Source organism: Amaranthus tricolor, chromosome 14, assembly GCF_026212465.1.
Source record: "Amaranthus tricolor cultivar Red isolate AtriRed21 chromosome 14, ASM2621246v1, whole genome shotgun sequence".
NCBI classification, from domain to species: Eukaryota; Viridiplantae; Streptophyta; class Magnoliopsida; order Caryophyllales; family Amaranthaceae; genus Amaranthus; species Amaranthus tricolor.
Genome location: NC_080060.1, coordinates 8,902,137 through 8,922,296, shown reverse-complemented (window position 1 = coordinate 8,922,296; position 20,160 = coordinate 8,902,137). Strand labels below are relative to the sequence as shown.

Sequence of the window (20,160 nt, the reverse complement as noted above, 5' to 3'; positions counted from 1 at the left end):
AGTGAAGTACGAACTGAGTCGCAACCAGATCACTCCCCATTCTATAAGGAATGTTGTGAGATTTATTTGTGTCGATGAATACTTAGGCTTTCTTCTTGCCTCCAATATCTACATCGGATCTTCAAGGTGATCCCCATATTTGTTGTGAAACAGATACTCGTCAACGTGCTGGTGGAGATTTAAGTGTTGTTTTTAGCACGCCTGATCGGATTTGTGTTTGCATGTATAAATGGATCGGAAACCTCTTAACCCAAACATAACTCATGTAGTTAATTGTATCACAAATCACAACCCTTGACGTGATTAGATCAACCTGATTTCAACCTACTTCATCAATTTAAAATTTTTTTTCCATTTTAGAATTTTTTAACATTGACTAAATCTTAGTTTTTAAACTTTAATTTAGACTTTTAGTTAATGAGTTGTTTATTATGTATTGCCTATGAAAATTAGAAGAATATTAAATAGGAAAATTTCACGTGGTAACTTTGAGTTTTTGATTTTTACACAAATGTTTTTTAAATCGCGTGATGACCTTGAACTACTAAGTTTTTCATGTGGTAGACAAAGGTTAAGTTTTTTGTTAATTAAGTACTTATTTCGACTAGATTTCGAAAAATGTGGCCAATTTGGGTGATCACGATTAGGGATGCAAATGGGGCGGGGCGGGGCGGGTATTGGAATTACCATCCCCATCCCCATCTGTTAATGCAATCCCCATCCCCATCCCCATCCCCATCCCCGCGGCGGGTATAATTTTTTTCCTCGTCCCCGCCCCGATGGGTTTGTATCTAAAACCATCCCCGCCCCACCATCCATCTGGGTATCCATGCCCGTGTAATACCCATTTTCCCCGCCCCACTACCAGTCAAATCCCCGCTTAATACCCATTTGTGCCACACATTTATATTCAATCCTTGTCTCAAACAAACGCATAACCAAAGTCTCAAACAAATATACATGTCTAAAACAAAAGTATTTCAACATCAACTCAAAATCATCCAAAGTAAATCAATCCAGTATTTGAAAATAATTTTTTTTTTTAAATATAAAACGGATACTGGGTACCCGGTTTCCCAAAATTTGTATATATTTTGAGGCGGGTATCTTGAGGCGGGGCGGGGATGGGGCGGGTATCACCTAAAACCCATCCCCATCCCCATCCCCGCGGTGGGTATGAATTTTATACCCGTACCCGCCCCATGACTCATCAAACCGGAACCCATCCCCTCCCCGATGGGGCGGGGATGGGGCGGGTCTCCTATTAGACCCGCCCGCTTGCATCCCTAATCACGATGCTTGTTTTTCGAAGAAAATGTCATTACGTTTAATAAAAGTAGCATAAAGTTAAAAAAAACTTCTCTTCTGTCTACCATGTGGAAAAAGTTGGGAGGTCAAGGCGACCATATGGATTGAAAAAAATATTTGTCTACCACGTAAAAAAGCTAAAACTTTAAAATTACGACATGAAATTTCCCAATTAAAAAAATAACTGCATGTTATACTAATTAACTTCACTCAAAAATAACTCGTATCACTAAATGAGTTGTACAAGATTATTTCACGTTCAAAATTTTCAACACTAGCTTCATTTGGTAAACAGATCACGAATTAGGTCAAAAACTCAACTCCAACCCACTTATTTTGAATTTGATTCAGGTCAGATTAACAGGTCAAATCAACATTTGTCGGACCTAGTTTTGACTCTTAAATCTCACATCCCATAATTTGGTGTTCAAATACTCAGTATTCCTTCATTCACGCCATCTGCGTCAGATAATAGCAGAATATGAACTAGAAAAGGAAATAACATCCAAAGGTCAACTACGACAAAGACAATAGAACTGCTGCTCAATTTAAACAACATTAATCACTAGATTCAAAAGACACCAACAGCTCTCGACCAAAGTAAAATTTCATTTAGACCAATAAATCAAATTCATCTACTGGTTGGGTCGAGCAGTACAGAAAAGTTGAGCTCAATAATGTTGGAACATGCACAAAAACTACAAGAGCCGACGAAGAGACATTACTATTTGTCTAACCAGTAAGCATATCTTCACGATCGACCACCAAACTTGTTCATCATCTTGGCTATTATTGGGGCCACCTTTGGATTTCCTTGATGTTTGGCCAAATTGGCTGGGTTCTTCATTACTGTAATAGTAATAAATTAAAGAGTTGTAAGAATATTGATCATGAGAAAAAACACCACTATTAAAATGAGCAAAATCAGGATATGATAGAGCCGAGGGTAAGTAAAAAGTGTGGACGCCAAAAGAGGTACCAAAACTACGCAAATGCTACAGCAAAAAACAGCATTTAGAAACAAAATGCCTTGATACTTCTTCATATTTTGAACACACATATCTTGGACTACGCCTTCAGCCTCCAAATATAAGGCTAACCCCCACCACCATCACACATACACCCATAACAAAGACGACCACAAGAGCGAAGGTGAGGGTTTACCACCTTAACCAACATGAATCTGAAAGTTCCTAAAGACAGTAACACTAAAAAATACGAAAAAAAAGGGACCAACTGACACCGTGGCCCAAATGCATTACAAATCTAAAACACACTCGATCCAATTTAAAATTGAAGTCCCCCAGCTAAACAGTCTCAGAACACACTCATCAATTTAGTAATATTCTTGCGTTACAAATCTAAAATCTAAAACACAGAAAATGAAAACATCCAATATCTGATTAATGATTTTGACCATAAATCAACAAAAGACCTCCTTTTCACATGCTCATAAGAGTAATGATTGGAAGTACAGAAAAGCATACGTGATAAAAAGGCATAGCAAATCCAAGAATGTTGAGGGGACAAGAATTTTCGGCTGAAGAATGTGAGAGAAACCGAATCTCAAGAAAAAGGGTCTCATCAAAAAGCAAATCATCCATCAGTGACATAATACAAACCTCTGTTTACTCCTAAAAGGCGAGGAGCGACTATTTTATTGAAATAAAGTTAAAATTTTAGATTTAAAAACCCCTTCCCCACTCTAAAGGGGCATATTCCACAAGCAAGTCAACCTACACAATCAATTGGTCAGAAGAACCTATACATAAACCTCATGAAGCTACTGATGTTTAAAAAGACAAACAGAAGAACCTTTCAGTAGTGGAACTACAACCCACTAGGGTAAGAAAATTGCATCTTGAAAAATTAGCAAACCTTTCTTGTCGTAGTTACAAGAGGGCCAATGGCAGATGGGTGCGCATTGGAGTAATATACAAAAGAGGCTTCATGAAAGATTTTAAGGAAGAATCCAAAAGGGATGTGGGCAGATCAAGATGCCGGTATTGATACTCAGATGCATGTATCCAGACATGAGATGCCTATATCAAGACTCAGATCCTCGCTCAGCAAGCAATCCTAAACATTCCTCTTTTTTCTCTAAATTTCTCCCCCTTCTCTTCTTCATCTTCAATGATTTTCTTCTCCGATTATTAAATTGTCCTTTTGAGCATACATCAAACTATTACTTCATTTGTCTCATTGAGGTTTGCAACATTTAAGTTCCCCATATTGTTTGTGTTACTTTAAGCTTCAACAACAATGTCGGAGTCTTAATCCCAAAGATATTATTTTAAGCATGCACAAAGATAATATAAATGAGCATTGATAATCATTTCTTCGTATCATGACCTTATAAAAACAAGTTGTTAGATTAAGACTAGAGCATTATTCAACATTTTTTTCAGCTTCAATTGTTAATAGATACAACCACATCAGCAAACAGAATCAAATGACATGTGTACTAACCATCTTGAAGAGCTGCCATGACCTCTGGATCTTTAAAGGCTGCCATCAACTCAGGATCCTGACGCAGGAAACCACATGATAAATCAGTGTAAAACATGCAAGTTTCAAAACACCATGCCAGGGGAACTTAAATGTTGCAAGCCTATTTGGGAAGCAAATCATTGACATGAGTTAAAACATTACAAACAACATAAAATTGCAAACTTCAACTCACATTTAAGATTTTGCTGAAATCAACATTTCCAGGCATCCCCCCAGGCATTCCTCCTGCTCCTGGGAAGCCTCCAGGCATACCTCCAGCTCCCGGAAAGCCTCCAGGCATACCTCCAGCTCCCGGAAAGCCTCCAGGCATACCTCCAGCTCCTGGAAAGCCTCCAGGCATGCCCCCAGCTCCTGGGAAGCCTCCAGGCATGCCCCCAGGGAACCCCCCAGGCATACCACCTGGAAAACCTCCAGGCATACCTCCAGGTCTATTGGAAGACGATTCCTCCTTGGCTTTCTCATAAGCAGCCTACAAAGGAATGTATGTCAATCCACAGAAACTAAAATAACATGAATTCTAATCAAAGGAAAAAAAGAGTAGAAACCTGTGCTTCAGCCCGTTTGCGCTGTATTTCGCGCTGAGCTCTTCTAGTTTCCCTTTCCTTGCGCAGCCTATCATATTTCCTTCTATGCTCTTCAAGCCTGTGTGCATTAGGCTCAACCTGGATGAGTGATACATCACTTGTTAGAAATCTCAACAATAACACAAAGTCTTGTACAAAGTCATAGTTGCAGTAATGGTCCCAAAAGGCCAAAACTATTGTTGTGGTCTATGCGGATGGTTTTATGTTTAAAGTGACCTATATTATTGCTACGTAACTTTAAAACCTTTTAAAATGTAGTCACTATTGTAATAATGCAGCCAATATTATGCACTAGTCTATCTAAAATTCCAAACCTAACCCGAGAAAAAAAATTCCCAATCAAGACAGGGAATCAAATTAAAATATGGCCATGACTGTTGTAACGGTTGCATAATTAGGACCACAATTGTTCAAGGAAAGAATTGCCTTAGCATTTTTACCCCTAAATAAAAAAGTTTCCATGTTCGGTAAATTATGAAAAGCTAATTTATAGAACAAGCTTAATACTTTGCCGAACAAGTTAGTCAAGCTCGTTACTAAATGCTAAGTAAAAAATGTCACGTTTGATGAAAATCTTCCAGCATCTAGTCAAACTGCACCACCAAATACTTGCCAAACATGACCTAAAATCTTTGAGGGGAGCTCAAATAGCTATTCCATCATTGATGATCCCCCAAAATGCAGCCAACTAGCACAATATATCAGTGCAGGAACCAAAGCTTTCCAAAACTTAATAATTTAATAAACTCTAGTAAACATTTCAGAAAAAATTGTACGTATTCTGAACTATTGCACCTTTTTCAGCACTGCATTTATTTCTTCATCGTAGTCAAGTGTGGAAGCCACATGCAGATCTTTTGCAGCCTCTTCCCATTGACCGAGCATTGCTTTTGCCATGCCACGAGATTTGTACCCTTTAGCAGAATCAGGATTTATCTGAGGATTTTCAAGAAGTTAGTGAAATACAAACAGTCCATGTTGAAATAAATAATAAAAAGATAAGAAGCACCACCGTTTGTGCACAGATGTAGTAATGATGAGCATGCAGTAGTATTTTCAGGTGATTATCTATTTGCACATTTCAGATCTAGTGGACTCATACTTTTCGCATACTACAAGGATATTCGAACTTAAGCCAGACCTCCAGTACAGATATGCAAAAGATATGCAGTGTACAATCGGCTCATGCATTATATTTATAATTTATAATAGGAAAATTTGATATTAATAATCCGATCTTTCACCCATCCGCTGTGAATAATCGTAACTTTGGATTATTTTTTAATAATCCAACCTTTACCCTTAATTTGCTATCAGCGCACCCTTTTATTTTATAATAATCCAACCTTTGCCTTTAGTTTGCTATCAGCATACCCTATTAGTATGCTGACAGCAAACTAAAGGCAAAGGTTGGATTATTAAAAAATAATTTAAATTTGAGATTATTCATAGCGGATGGGCGAAAGATTGGATTATTAATTTCAATTTTTCCTTTATAATAATAAAAAAAAGTCTGCAAACAGAGTTTACCTCCAAAGCAGCAGTGGCATCTCGAATAGCAGCATTTGGCTTCTTCATCTTCACATAAACACTAGCTGTCAACCCAAAAGTAAAACAGCAGATTACAATCACTCATCCACATTCAACAAAACACAAACATCTACATAAAATTAATAGAAAAGCATGATATATTACCTCTAGTAGCATACATTATAGCCGATGTAGGATTCAGTGTAATTGCAGATGTCAAATGCACAATTGCTTCTTCCATCATGCCTATTTTTTCAATGAATATACATTAACACAGCCAAGGATAGCTGAAAAGTGCTAGATATATTAAAAGGGAGAAAAAGGCAAGTTTACCTTTGGATATTGCTTCCATGGCTTTAATTTTTGCTTCTTGCGCCGCCTCACGGCTCTCATCTGTGACCTCAATTGTAGGATCGCCCATCTGCAAATTTCAATACCAACAAGAGCCACAATCTATTCACATATTTCAAAGAAACCTCCTGAAATAAACATTTGAGGATAGCATCTAATTTCATCAAAGTCAAAAGAATGTAGTCAGTATTTGCACTTATTTATATGAAGTTGTGGACAATGGTTGTTATTGTGTGTCAATCAGAAAGTTGAAAACAGACTCTTAATTATTAAAAGAGTAAATTTGCATACAAGAAACCATCCAAAACTCTCCTAGACGTTTTCGAATGGAATTGTGGTAGAGATCACAATGACCAAGAAATCATGAGGTATCTCTTAAAGCAATTAAAATTCTTTTACACCTTTACGATGGGAATAGTATAATTAAATTGAAAACAATTACGAAATAACTGATATGAAACAATGCAGCCTTATTTTTGCACCATAGGATCTAATTAATGATATTTGGGTAATAAAATGTCATCGAAAGAATGTAGTCAATTGTTATTCTTTCTACTTACAATGCACTGCTGTTAAAAAGAGGATCAACCAATTATATAGATCATTTACCAAACCTAATAAAGGAGTACATTTTGTTGCCTTCTATATAAACCATCCATTAAAAAGCATCCCCTCTCAAAGATAATTTCACATAATAAATGTGGAATATAAAATTACATTAGGGGCTCATGCCAACCTTTTGATAACAAAGAGATCATTGACAATTGACCCCTAACATCACCGTTCAATTTCAAAAAAAAAAAAAAAAAAAGGTGCCCAAAGGGAACGAACATTTCCAACCATTTAACAAGTCATGAAGTACGTCAGAATAAAAAAAAACATCTTTGAATCTTCGAATCTAACAAAATAACATACTTAAGTATGTTAATAGAACTAATGTACTCAACCAGCTTTACATACTCTTTTAAAGACTCTTCAAAATTTTAAAAACATATACTTGACTTTTATAATAGTAGCCTTAGCTTCAAAGGACACAATAATAGTAAATAAAATCAAAAACTTTAGTTTGAAAGAGAAGTTGCTTGAACCCTCAAAATGGAAAAAAGATGTGAAGATAGAAGGAAAAAGTAAAAACAAAGTTCAAACAAGAACAATAAAAAGATTAAATTTTGAGAAAAAAAGCACACACAACACAAAAATGGTGTCTTTGGACACCTCTCCTTAAAGGGATTATATTTCATGAATTTATTAATATTACATTTATGAAATATCACTCACAATGCTTGATCATACACTGTCAAGCTTAAAGCTTGCACATGCTTACTCATCTAATACAATAGGAACTCTCTAGGCCCTCTACCTTTCTTATCCTTTGTATTAGTCTTTTCCCCTCATGTCTAAACCTAATTTAAAGACCTTATATAACCCCTAAAATATTAGAATAAACTCCAGCCCAAACATGCCCACCAAGTATAAGCCAAAACAAAAACCCGACAGTACCCCGATGCTAGAACAAGCACTATATGTGCTCGAACGAGCTCCAGCTCCCCACTGACTTCTCTGATGTTGTCAAGGAACAGGTATGCTCATGCCTCGTTCAAAGCACCCCTTATGCACCTCCTTGCCTTATTCAAGACACCCTTCATATACTCCCATCTTCTTATTCTATGTTGCTCCATCACCATAATACATCAAAACCCTGCTTCATTGCTTCCTTGAAGCCCCGACTACAATACTCCCAACCCATCATTGCTAAGTCATCACCAACACACATTGGTAGTTTGGCTCTTGCACTAACATAGTTGACGTCTCTTTTTACGAATTTGCAAATTTAGGTTTGTTATTAGCATTGACTTCACAATTGTATCAATAACGTATGGTCGATAATTCTAGAAACAAAATACCTATCTGTTATACTATTACAAATTTACAAAATACTACCCAATGTAACCAGACAAACATGATATTCAGCATTAAAGAAACACTCGGATAATGCTTGAAATGCCTGATTGAATTAAGAAATTACTAATACCTTCTGAGGAGGATCATTATCAGGTTCAACCGTATCACCTTCTAATTCAACATCAGATTCAACAAGCTCTTCCTCTTCTTCCTCTTCAACTTCTTCCACATTAGGTTTTGAATACGTCTTTTCATCCTCCACGTCACTCTCATCATCAACACTCGATTTCTGCAATTCACATATTGTGAACAACAACATAACTCAATTGAATATGAATAAGTATACAAAATCCGAAAAATAAAACGACAACCATATCGAAAACCCTAAAAATATTACCGATTCTCTATAAGTGGAAGCAGGAAGTTTTCCTCCAAGACTGAAACCAAAAAATTGCAAACAATGAGGATTAAAAAAGCGAAAAAGATAAAGACGATAAGATGAATTTATACCTTTCGATATAATCGCGAAAGAAAGAGAGAGAAGGATCGGAAAGAACAGAAGGATCGGATTTGCAGAGGTCTATGAATTGTTTGAGTTGCTTGAGTTTGGATTCATCCATGGTTTCTTCTGAAACTGAAGATCTTGTGCGTAGCAGTAAGGTAAGATTTAAGAACTTGGAGGAAAAAATATCGACAGATACTAGAGAGTTTTACTTAAAACCCGAAGTCGTTCTCGTCCACTTCTGAAGTTCTAGTAGCTTCCATTCCTTTCACGTTCCATTTAATTTGCGTTAACTTCTATTTTGAAATTGCATTAAAATGAAATTATTAGTTACAAAAAGAAATAAATTTATAAAATTCGAAAAAAAAAAAACCTAATTGTATGTTTGTGCTGAAATTTACATATTTACTCTATTGGTCATGACTTTTGATAGAAAAATCACATTAGTGCAATGTTTGCGACATTGAAAACTAGACTTTAAGATCTTTCTAATAATTTATCATATGCTCAATTCCAATAACCAAGAGAAATCATGATTGTTTAAAGTTTGCTTCTGCTGAAATTTGAAACATGTCAACCTTTTAACCATAACTTTTTATAGAAAAATTGCATTAATGCAAGGTTTATAGCATTTAAAATTAGTCTTTAAGATCTTTCTAGCAATATAATTTATGCCCAATTTTGATAACCAATAACTACTGTCTATTTGCGTGTTTTAGTTTTGTGCGACTGGGTACTAAAAATCTGTGCACACTTTAAACGGTTGTCATTTTTTGCTCGGTTATTCAAATTGAGCATATAATGTATCGTTGGAAAGTGTTTAAAGTCTAGTTTCTAATGCCGTAAACCTTGCATTAATAGAATTTTCTTAAAAAAAGTTATAGCCAAAAGATTGAACATATATCATATTTCTGCACAAGCAAACTTTAAACGATTTTCATTTCTCTATCGGTTATCAGAATTGGGCATATGATATTTCATTGGAAAGATCTTATAGTCTAGTTTCTAATGTCGCAAAAGTATATTAATGTGATTTTATTTAAGACAATATTTTTCAATATATAAAGAGTGACGATACAATGAAAATTATCGTGATTTTTAACAATGCCCTTGTTTTAATCTTTCTTCCTCATTTTTTTATTTAGCTTACAATTTGACTCTATTATCTTTTTCTAATTTCAATCACATGTTAAAACTATCTTTTAATATCATCTATATAATTTACTCTCTTCATTTAATATTACATTTTTACAATTTCTCGTATTTTCCTTAAAAATTACTATATTCCTTGATTCAATCCAAGTGAAACATAGGTTAATGAATAAAGCTTTTTAATTTTTTGGTTTGGTTTTATTTTCTTTGATTAATCAACCAACGACTTGCCGAATCATAATTGAGGTCGAAATCACCATTTTCATAAGGATAGTTGTCAGTACTAATTAACTATAATTATTACTTAAAAACTCTTGAAAATTGCATCTATTAGCTTGAATTTTGGTAAAAAAAAATACTCTATCCGATCAAACTTTAAATATTGTATTTGATGGGATGAAATTTAAACTTATTTTCAACCAAAAGGCTTTTACTTGTTGAAGACGTGAACATTAAATTACTTGCTGATGTGGTTGCCACTTATACTTCCAATAGCGTTGCCACATGTACAAATACATAAGAAAAAAAGGTGCGCAACCACGTCAAAAAAGGTCATGTAACTGTCACGTCAGCAAGTGACCCAATGTTATTGTCACAAATAGGTAAAAGTCTAGTGGATGAAAACTAAATTTAAACTTCAAAGTTCATCCCAACTTACATAATCTATAAAGTTTGACCTAGTCTTTTTTGGCTAAAATTTAGCCTGTTAGATGCAATTTTATAAAAAATTTAACTATAGTTATAAACTAAAATTGTGATCAACAACAAAAAGTTTAAATGATCGATCAATTTGATATATTGGCTTTCGTTGCGTCGTTCTTGATCGTAGGGGCGAATACATAAAGAATCAATATTGTCAACCAACAACAAAATATATGTACAAAAATCATATACTCAATTGACTCGGTAGAAGTTTTACCCTTTGACGGTATTAACATGGGTTCAAATCCAATTCAAAGGCCGACTATTTGGGAAAAATATGAGATGTTACACCTTGACTTCTTCATAGAATTTATCCTACAAAATACCAAAAAAAAAAAAAAAAAAAAAGAAATTGAGAACTTGAGATTATCATTCGATGTGGCCATGTGGGCAGTGGGCTTGCAAATAATTTTTAAGGAATCATGTTCTTATGAACTGCATGATCAAAGAACACTACATGAACTCAACCAATTAACAACAACAATTAATTAAACAATTTCAAAAGACAATCCTCAAAAAAAAAAAAAAAAAAAAAAAAACTAATTTCTAGCTTCAATGGGTTGACAACCCAATGCCATCATAATACGCTGAACAAAACAATCAAGGAAACTTTCAAAGTCCATAAAATATTTATAAAGTTTCAAAACTGCAATCAAATAGCAGAATGAAACCATCTTTAGTTTAAAGAACGATCAATGAATCAGAAAATAATTAAATAAGTTGAACGAGTTTCAAAAAGCACATTGATAACATATAAAAAAATTGTTATAAAATTAATGCGTAATGAATAATATAATAGTCATTTTGATTTTTATTGTTCAATATTTAAACTACTTTATAAAAAACACTAATAATTTACATTATTTAACAAAAATATTAATTGTATCTAAATTTATTTATTTTATATCAACCTTGTATATGAAAATAATTTTTTTTAACCTTAAAAACTTTTGGAGTCTTAGGCAGTAGCCCACTTTATTCTTGCTAATCGACGACCATGAGTAGGATCTCCATCATAATACAAAGGAGGTGTTTGATAAAGGGTTGATAGCTAATTTGACCAGTTGATTTTATAAACTGATATGACCGGCTGATTTTGAATCCGCTGCTATAAGCAGTTTATTCAAAAACAGTTTATTCATAACGATAACTTGTTTTAACCAGCTAATTTACTAGCATTAGCTGATTTGACCATTCAATCCTTTACTTATATCAAAAAAGCTAAAATTGTCCAATAAACTATTTACCGAACACCCCAAAGCAATAAGCTAGAGTCTATGTAGTATTACTTCTATAATTAGACAATGATAGAAGAAAGCTCCAGAAAAAGTTATTTTCAATACACAAAAGTCCTTCAGAATAACTTAATACCGAAATGACCTCAACGTACACGATTCTGTATATATAAATTTTGTTCATAATCAAATAACTCCCAAGTTACATAACATTTTTCAGGGCGGGGAACTACAAGAAGCCATAATGTTCTTATTACAGATTGAAAGAACACAAAGCATCTAATAGAACAATGTATATGCCCAAAACACAATTGAGATAGTAATTAATCCAACCCCTGTAATCTTAGTTGCAGCATTTCCCGGAGGACTGCTAGTAGAAGCACTCCCTACAAAAACCATTCAACGACAGAAATTTTAGTTCTCTAAATATAAATGGCAGAATTTAAATTTTAAAAAAATACAGATTACAGGATTGTTAGGTATAGAAATTGGAAATCGTACATGTAACAGAATCAAAATAGCTAAGGAGGGGAAAAGATATGATTAAGCAAAGATATTATTATTTTTTTGGTACAAGAAGCTTGAAAAAGATTCATTTATTTTGATTTGTTTATTTCTTGTTTAACATGAGCATAAAATATCGCTTACCATTTGAAAGTAGTAGTAGTAGCCGATTTGGAACTAGTTCGGATGATTAAGCATCATTAGAGATAAGTCAAAGTTAAGTTCTCAAGAACATTCAGCACATAGAGCTTGTTGATGAAATAAATATCCTCAGGTGATGGTGATCTATTACTTCTCTATGAATTTTCTATTTGCCCGTTCAGTATTGTTGGTGAATCCGTGAATGGGTTAGACTCGAATACTATGGTGATTTCATACAAACATAGCTCAGTTTGGCAACGAAGTTATCTTTAACATTTATGGACAGGAAGCAAAACTAGGAAAAGATCAATTACTGAATGTAGTAGATTAGCAGTAGTATTGTAGTAGGCTGGCTAAAGTACGTGTCAAAATATAAGATATTCTGGGGCTTCAACCATAAGCTTAAGCTGAATATTTAGTGTTAGGTATGAGGAGGGTCTAACTGCATCCACACTTCAAGTCCATAGGGCTCTCGTGTGAGGAGGCATGTGGTCCCTTTCAATTTCTGAATTTTTGTTCTGGAATATGGAATTCGGCCCCTCCAACAACTGGTCTGACTTTTCAAACCCTCACCTAAAATACAATATGATCCGGGCCATCTAGCTTTTCATTCTCTCCTAGAAGCTTGGCTTCACTAGCAGTAGTAGGCTAGTAACAATATAAAGAACCATTCTCTTCTGATCTCCTCAATCAAATGTACTCTATGCACTACACAGTCAAATACCAGCAACATATACAAGAGTCCAGATTCCTAGCCAAGACTAGTTATGTTGAGTAACCTTATCCAGTTATCCTCGTTTCATGGCACATTATTTGGCATCATGAATTAAGCTGCTTAAGTAGAATAGAACAAAAGGTATTCGAAACAAAATTATCATGTATCATAATCTGTAGTTAAAAGAAACTGACTACTATTTTAGGTTGAGATTTTACTAACAGATACTTTCACAGTTTCACTTTCATAGACCCTGATATATACGACAGCATCAACATGTAGTCTTAAAAGTCCCTTTTTCAAGCTTATCTGACTTTGACTTTTCAATTCGTCTCAAACAAGTCGTGTAGGACTATTAATGATAAATTTGGGCTTGTACACAAGAGGAGAGTTGACTGCACACAAACCCAATGGGTTCATCCAAGATCCAATTGGTACAGGAGAAATAGCCCATCAAGTAGTTATAACGTTAGCCTCTCTCTAATTCTTCGATGTACAATGACATGTAAGCTATTTTCCAACAATTAATACTCTAACATAAAGACACAATCAATGGTTTATTTTCATTTACCATTCCATTCCAGGAATCATACACATCCAACACAAGCACTCTTCCAAAAATAACAAGTTTTTAGCACTAATAGCAGGCACATGAATATAATTATAGTCAAGAGACAGTCCATCTAGATATCTATAACATCCAGCTAATCATAACATTTGGGACAAACACAACTACCGGCAAACCCACCAATACATTAAATTTTTATTCCATAATTGCACATGGTGATAAAGGCAAAAGACACTTCTTTTTAGCATTTACTAGCACTACAGTAGGCAAACACTCACAAGATAGTGTAATAATATTTGGGTTTTAAATCTGAGGACAACAAGGAATTGTAGTTACCTGGAGAAGACTTTGGAGCAGACCCACTTGAAGGAGTAGCTTTAGATGAAGATGGAGCAACAGCTGAACAGAAGAAGAAGATTCAATCAAACATTCAAGTCTTGGAAAATTAAATTAGAAAACAAAACAAAAATTAAAACTTACAGCATGTTAATTGAATCATAATCATAAATACTAAAAATTCTTAAGAATTGGACTAAATTTACCCATAATTTAAAAACAATTTAGCAAATTAAGAATTGAATTGTATACTAAAGCTTTTCCTTCAGCTAACCCATTTGTCGTTCCCTGACTCAATAATTCATGATCATTAGATTTAATTCAATGTTTTATACACATCAGCCTTTCGATAATTTTATGGAGTATCAAACATACAAAGATCATGAGGCTTTGAAGGTGATAACGGATTAGAGTGCCGATATGAACAAGTTTGCTAACGGTAAGCTGTATCAACCGGCTGTATTACCAAATACTAGCGTTTAGATGCATCTAAACCATCAATTAGTGACAAAATACCTAACACCCAAAAATATCAGTACTAAATTATAGGAATTACGAACAGGATCGATCAAAAACACAAAAAAACCCTAATTCAAAAGAAATGAATTAAATAGTCAAGATGAGAAGAAGAAACAACCTTTGCAAAGAGTTGAGGGATCTTTAATGGTATCAACATGACAAAGAGTGATAAGATTGAGGGCATGAGTCACATTGATACCAAAATTCTGAATCACAGTTGGATTATTGTAAATACCGCAAAGACAATCTTTTTCATTAGTGACAACTGACTTTAATGGAGTACAGCAGGTTGCCGGCGGCGTTGTGGTGGAGTTCAAGTAGCTAAGACATGAAGTTAACTCTGTTGCGCATTTCGGTATTTCTTCTGAACTTTGCGCTGCCGTTAACGCCACCATTGATGATATCAGCGCCACCATTAGAATCATCGCCGCTGATTTAGCCATCTTTACTGATCACTGTGAAGGAAGAACTGTTATTTGTTTCTTTCTCTCTCAAGAAGAGTCAAGGGGTGTCGTTCAGAACTTTGATTTTCACGCGTGTTTTACTTGTTCTTTAACGGAATTTATAGGGCTTTCCTTACAATTAGGCCATCCTTACTCATGACCTAAAAAAAAAAAGTTATGTTAATATTTTTCAATTTTTCTCTCTCCTAAAATTTCATCTTTCAACCTAATTTTATTAACAATGACCTTTTTAAAAGGTCATCATCCTCTCTTTCTTACTTTCTTTCTACCCCACCATAATTTCTCTCCCTTAATTTATCTAACATTTATCTTTATTTTTTTATAATAATATTTTCATGTACAAAGTTAATATAATCGATTAAAATAGATCTACTATTTTATAATTAAAAAAATTATTCTTTTAATAAAAATAATATTTTTTAATAAATATAAATATAAATATAATTTTTAATAAATATTTTTTAATATTTAAGAAAAATTCGTTAACTTTAAATAAATATTACAATGCACATACATAAAATAAATACACAAATTAAAAAACTAAAATTTTAAATGATACATTAATTGCGGTTCTCTCCAAACTTTTGCCAGATATTTTCAACCAAGTCATCTTTTAAGGATAAATATGTTTGTCGATCTTCAACATCATCCTTATTTGTCAAGTATCGATTGATATCAACAATTCTATCTGTGTAATACTCAAAGTCATCATTTAATCCACTTGTACCTTCTGATTGACCTTTTGGGCGATCTCCCATGAACTCTCTACCATCAGCATAGTGTGTATATGTATCTCTTTCTTCTTCCACTATCATATTATGCATAATTATACAAGAAGTAATTATATCAGAGAGTCGTTCTTCATCCCAAGCAAGTGAGGGCTTTCTAATTATTGCAAATCAAGCTTGCAACACCCCAAATGCTCGCTCCACATCCTTTCTTGCTGCTTCTTGATGTTGGGCAAATAACCTTGCTTTTGCTGTTTGCGGTTCAGTAATAGACTGAATAAAAGTAGCCCATTTAGGATAAATGCCATCAGTGAGATAGTAAGTCATGCCGTATTGATTTCCATTCACCGTGAAATTGACAGGTGGTGCCCTTCCTTCAAACAAATCAACTAAAAGAGGTGATCGATATAGCACGTTGAGATCATTATATGAACCTGGCATCCCAAAAAAGGCATGCCATATCCATAGGTCATGATTGGCGACAACTTCAAGAATTAATGTTGCAACACCAGCTCGGCCTTGATATTGCCCTTTCCATGCTGCTGGGGAATTCTTTCACTCCCAATGCATGCAATCAACATTACCAATCATGCCAGAGAATTCTCGTTCTTCACTAAAGGCTAATAATCTCGTCAAATCTTGTGGTATTGGTTTTCTCAAATAATGTTGCCCAAATTGGTTGATTATTCCCTTTGTGAAATGACAGAGTGCTTTTCGTGCTGTGCTTTCGCTAATTCGGAGGTACTCATCAACTTGATCAGCAGCCACCCCGTATGCTAGGATACGAAGAGCTGCAGTACACTTTTGTAAAGCACTTAGACATTTTCTACCAGTTGCATCAATGTTGGTAGTGAACCATAGATCGTTGCTGGAGACAGCTTCCATTATCCGTAAAAATACATGTTTCCTCATCCTAAACCTACGTCGAAACAATCGAGAAGAATATGTAGGATTTTCAGCAAAATAATCATTAAATAGTTGGGAATGACCTTTTGAATGGTCTCTTTGAATTCGACATTTTTTTTTTGAATTCGACATTTTCAGCAAAATAATCATTAAATAATCATTAAAAAAGAGTATTTTCCTCACCAATCTCTATATACTTTTTCTTTCTATCACATTAAATCTAGAAATATTTTAATTTATTTCATCAGAAAAATAAAAAAAATTCTTCATTACTTTCTCTCTCCTACTTTTTTTACTCTATCACTTTTTTTTACTCTCTTAGTTTTTATTTTAAACTTATTTTAGATGGTAGGACCCTCATGAGAAAATACTAAAAATTCCCACTCACTAATAGTTTTTTTTATAAACATTTGCATATTTTTTTTGGATTTTTAGTAGTAGGAGTAAAAACCTCACAAAAAACTCCCGGTCAAAGAAACCACACCAATGGAAGTGGTCTAACAATTTTTAGAGAAATTCGTTCTTTTCATTTAACATTATTTTTTATTATAAATTATTCCTTTTATGTTGGGAAAAGTCTTGTAAAATAGTGGAGTATATGTTTTTCACTTCACAAGTACAATCAAGTTCAATTATTGAGAAATACTTATAATTTTTATTTTTTTATCTTCACGCATATTAAAATTAAAAATTTATAATTAATCACCGTGATTTGTAAATCAACACAAAAAGACAAAATAAATATCAATAATGTAAACATAACAAAAAAGATAAATTAAAATCCTAAAAGCCCCATACTATTAAATTCTTACACATATATTTTAATATTTACTTAGACCACCTCCATTAAAATAATATGGACTAAAATCTATACAAGACTTTTTGCCTCATTTTGCATTATTTCTATTTTTAAATAATGACCCACTATTTTTTTTTAATCTCATTCATACATTTTAAATATTTTTTAATCTCATCAATGCAATTTGATCTCTTTCTTTATTTATTATCAAATTTCTCATTTTCCTTTGAAAAAAATATTGATTTTCTCTTTGCTACTATTCTAAAGGGCAAAGAAGTATTTTAGATTCAATTATAAGTGTATGGCAAATAACTTTTGGTGATGCTATTGACTAGTTTGAATTACAAGGAGTGAAGATGACTTTGAATGAGAATCTGAATAAAATCTGAATTGATCTACGAAATGTAATTTGATTTGATGTTGAGGAAATAAATTATGATTGTAAATTTGATTTTATTGTTAAATGTTCAAATTTGATTTAATCTGACATCCAATTTCAACTATGCAAATATTTTCTAAGGTTGATATAAACAAATAAAAATGACAATTTTTTCTTCATTCATCATTGATGAGATATAAGTTCTTATCGTAGAAGCCTCTTTATCCAATAATTTTTTTTTGTGTGTGTGCTTTCATGTTTTAAAGTAGAATTCAGGCAAATTATTGTTTTATTGGGTATAAGATGAGGTAAATTATAATATAAAGATCACATATATTACCATGGATAATATTCGGAGAGCTGAATAATATGAAAATACAAATAAGAGAATTATTTGAATGCTCGAACGAGAGAAGAATCCCAAGAGAAGTGAAGTCTTAATTATCCAAACTTGCGGGAAATACGTTGTATGTTGTGAGGTTGTTACCATAAGGAAGATTTCTTGGGGGCGATGCCCCAAAACTCTTCTGACACTCAAGTTAAGTCACATGATTTGAAAATAATAAGGTGAACGATTGTAATGGCGAGGACAAAGAAAAAGTTGTTTGGCTTAGATTTCGCATGGGCTAATCTAACACATAACATAACATTAGCCACATGTACAAATGGAGATTATGAAAAGGCAGTCGGCTATCTGAATGATAAAGGTCAAGTATAAACTATAAAGTAACTTTTGATAAGTGGTTGCCTTGCTACATTTGTTTATGGGCTTTGGTAATTAAAATTACAATGGGATTCTTAGAATAATTTAGCCAAAATTCACAATTTAAGATTATGTTGAACGATTATTTGCGTGTTTTATATCTTTAAACACTTACAATAATTTTATATCTTTAAACACTTATTTTGATTTTCGTTTGCTTTAATGTCTTCCGGTGACGATGAACATTTAGAATAATTTAGCCCTTAATTCCCAATCAAAATAATTGACGCCAATTCTTAGCTTAGGGGCTAATTTTGGTCTACTTTCATATCCACGATGATCAATACTCAAAATAATTCGGTCAACGATTGATTTAGAGTTGAAAAGGTCCAACTTTTAGCCCGAGCTAAGTTTGATTGAACCAAATCTGATTCAAATTCGATTTTTTTGTCATTTCTAACTGAAAATATTGACTGATTTGCTAATTATTAAGACATCTGTTTAAGTCAATTATTATGAAAAAACTTAGTAAAAAGTCAATAGATAAACTATTTATAAAAATTTTTGATTTTGGCTAAAAGAAAATCAATTTTATCAAATACTTTTTAAAATTGTTTGACCAACCAAATGCTCAAGGTATAATCAAATTTAGCAAATGCTATCGTTACACTTTAATTCAAGGCCAAATAAAATATAATCAAACTCAAAAACATAAGTCAACCTCTCATTATGATACATGTACTAAATAGAATGGCGCAAACTTAATTTTTTTTATATAAAAATGTTAATTTTGATGTTATAGATATTAATTATGATATCAAAGTGAACTATTTCAATTTAAAGCATATATATAACTTTAATTGATCAATTAATAAAAAATTTAATTTTGACCTCAAAGTGATCAATTCTAGTATTAAAGTGATCAATTTTTTTCTTACAAGTTTGTAACCTTCAAATGAATTGATTATAATTTTTTTTAAAGTTTTCAATTTCGATATTAAAGTGATCAATTTAGATTTTAAAGTGATCAAATATATATATAAAAAAATGATCAATATAACATTAAATTGGACAACGTTAACTTAAAAACTAACAAGTTTAAAAATAATCAATTACAACTTTAAATTGATAAGTTGAAGCTTATAGTGTTAAATTATAAGTCATTATAGGGATAAATTATTACTTATAATCTTAAACGAGTTTATTATAATCTTAAAATGATCAATTATAATCTTGAAGTGGTTATTTATGACCTTTAGGTTATAAATTATAGATGATTGGTTATAACTTTTAAAGAAATCAATTTTGAACCTTAAAGTTATAAATTATGACCTTAAGTTGAGAAATTATTAATTACATAATGTAAAAAATTATAATTGAAATGATTAGACTATTAGTTTAACGATAAGACGGTCTCTCACAAGACATACTAGTAAACAAAAGCATTTTAACAATAATCATTGCTTGCAATTGGCTCTAAGGAAATAGGCCCATTTGCATTCACATTTGGTTTGTGCCTTTTGCATAATCATGAGGGTAAGAATAATGGCCTTTCATTTGCACGCCAATTTGTCTATAATAGTCCTTCAAGATATCCTAACTTGTCATATTTGTTCACACC

The 20,160-nt window shown here is 33.0% G+C and overlaps 3 protein-coding genes across 3 annotated transcripts; all 3 read right to left on the bottom strand.

Annotated features, from left to right (window-relative positions):
* Nucleotides 1–1,845: 1,845 nt before the first annotated feature.
* Nucleotides 1,846–8,981, bottom strand: LOC130799723 (FAM10 family protein At4g22670-like). Its single transcript, XM_057662924.1, has 11 exons — nt 8,697–8,981; nt 8,584–8,623; nt 8,317–8,475; nt 6,267–6,354; nt 6,099–6,179; nt 5,934–5,998; nt 5,199–5,339; nt 4,365–4,481; nt 3,992–4,288; nt 3,778–3,835; nt 1,846–2,157 (listed from the first exon to the last, which is right to left on the bottom strand). Exons 1-11 carry the CDS (start codon nt 8,804–8,806, stop codon nt 2,060–2,062), a joined length of 1,254 nt encoding a protein of 417 aa, XP_057518907.1. The 5' UTR covers nt 8,807–8,981; the 3' UTR covers nt 1,846–2,059.
* Nucleotides 8,982–11,850: 2,869 nt separating this feature from the next.
* LOC130799738 (non-specific lipid transfer protein GPI-anchored 7-like) lies at nt 11,851–15,147 on the bottom strand. Its single transcript, XM_057662945.1, has 3 exons — nt 14,679–15,147; nt 14,042–14,104; nt 11,851–12,163 (listed from the first exon to the last, which is right to left on the bottom strand). Exons 1-3 carry the CDS (start codon nt 15,001–15,003, stop codon nt 12,057–12,059), a joined length of 495 nt encoding a protein of 164 aa, XP_057518928.1. The 5' UTR covers nt 15,004–15,147; the 3' UTR covers nt 11,851–12,056.
* Nucleotides 15,148–15,923: 776 nt separating this feature from the next.
* Nucleotides 15,924–16,790, bottom strand: LOC130799262 (uncharacterized). Its single transcript, XM_057662366.1, has 2 exons — nt 16,337–16,790; nt 15,924–16,291 (listed from the first exon to the last, which is right to left on the bottom strand). The coding sequence occupies exons 1-2, from the start codon at nt 16,788–16,790 to the stop codon at nt 15,924–15,926; spliced, it is 822 nt and encodes a 273-aa protein (XP_057518349.1).
* Nucleotides 16,791–20,160: the final 3,370 nt, after the last annotated feature.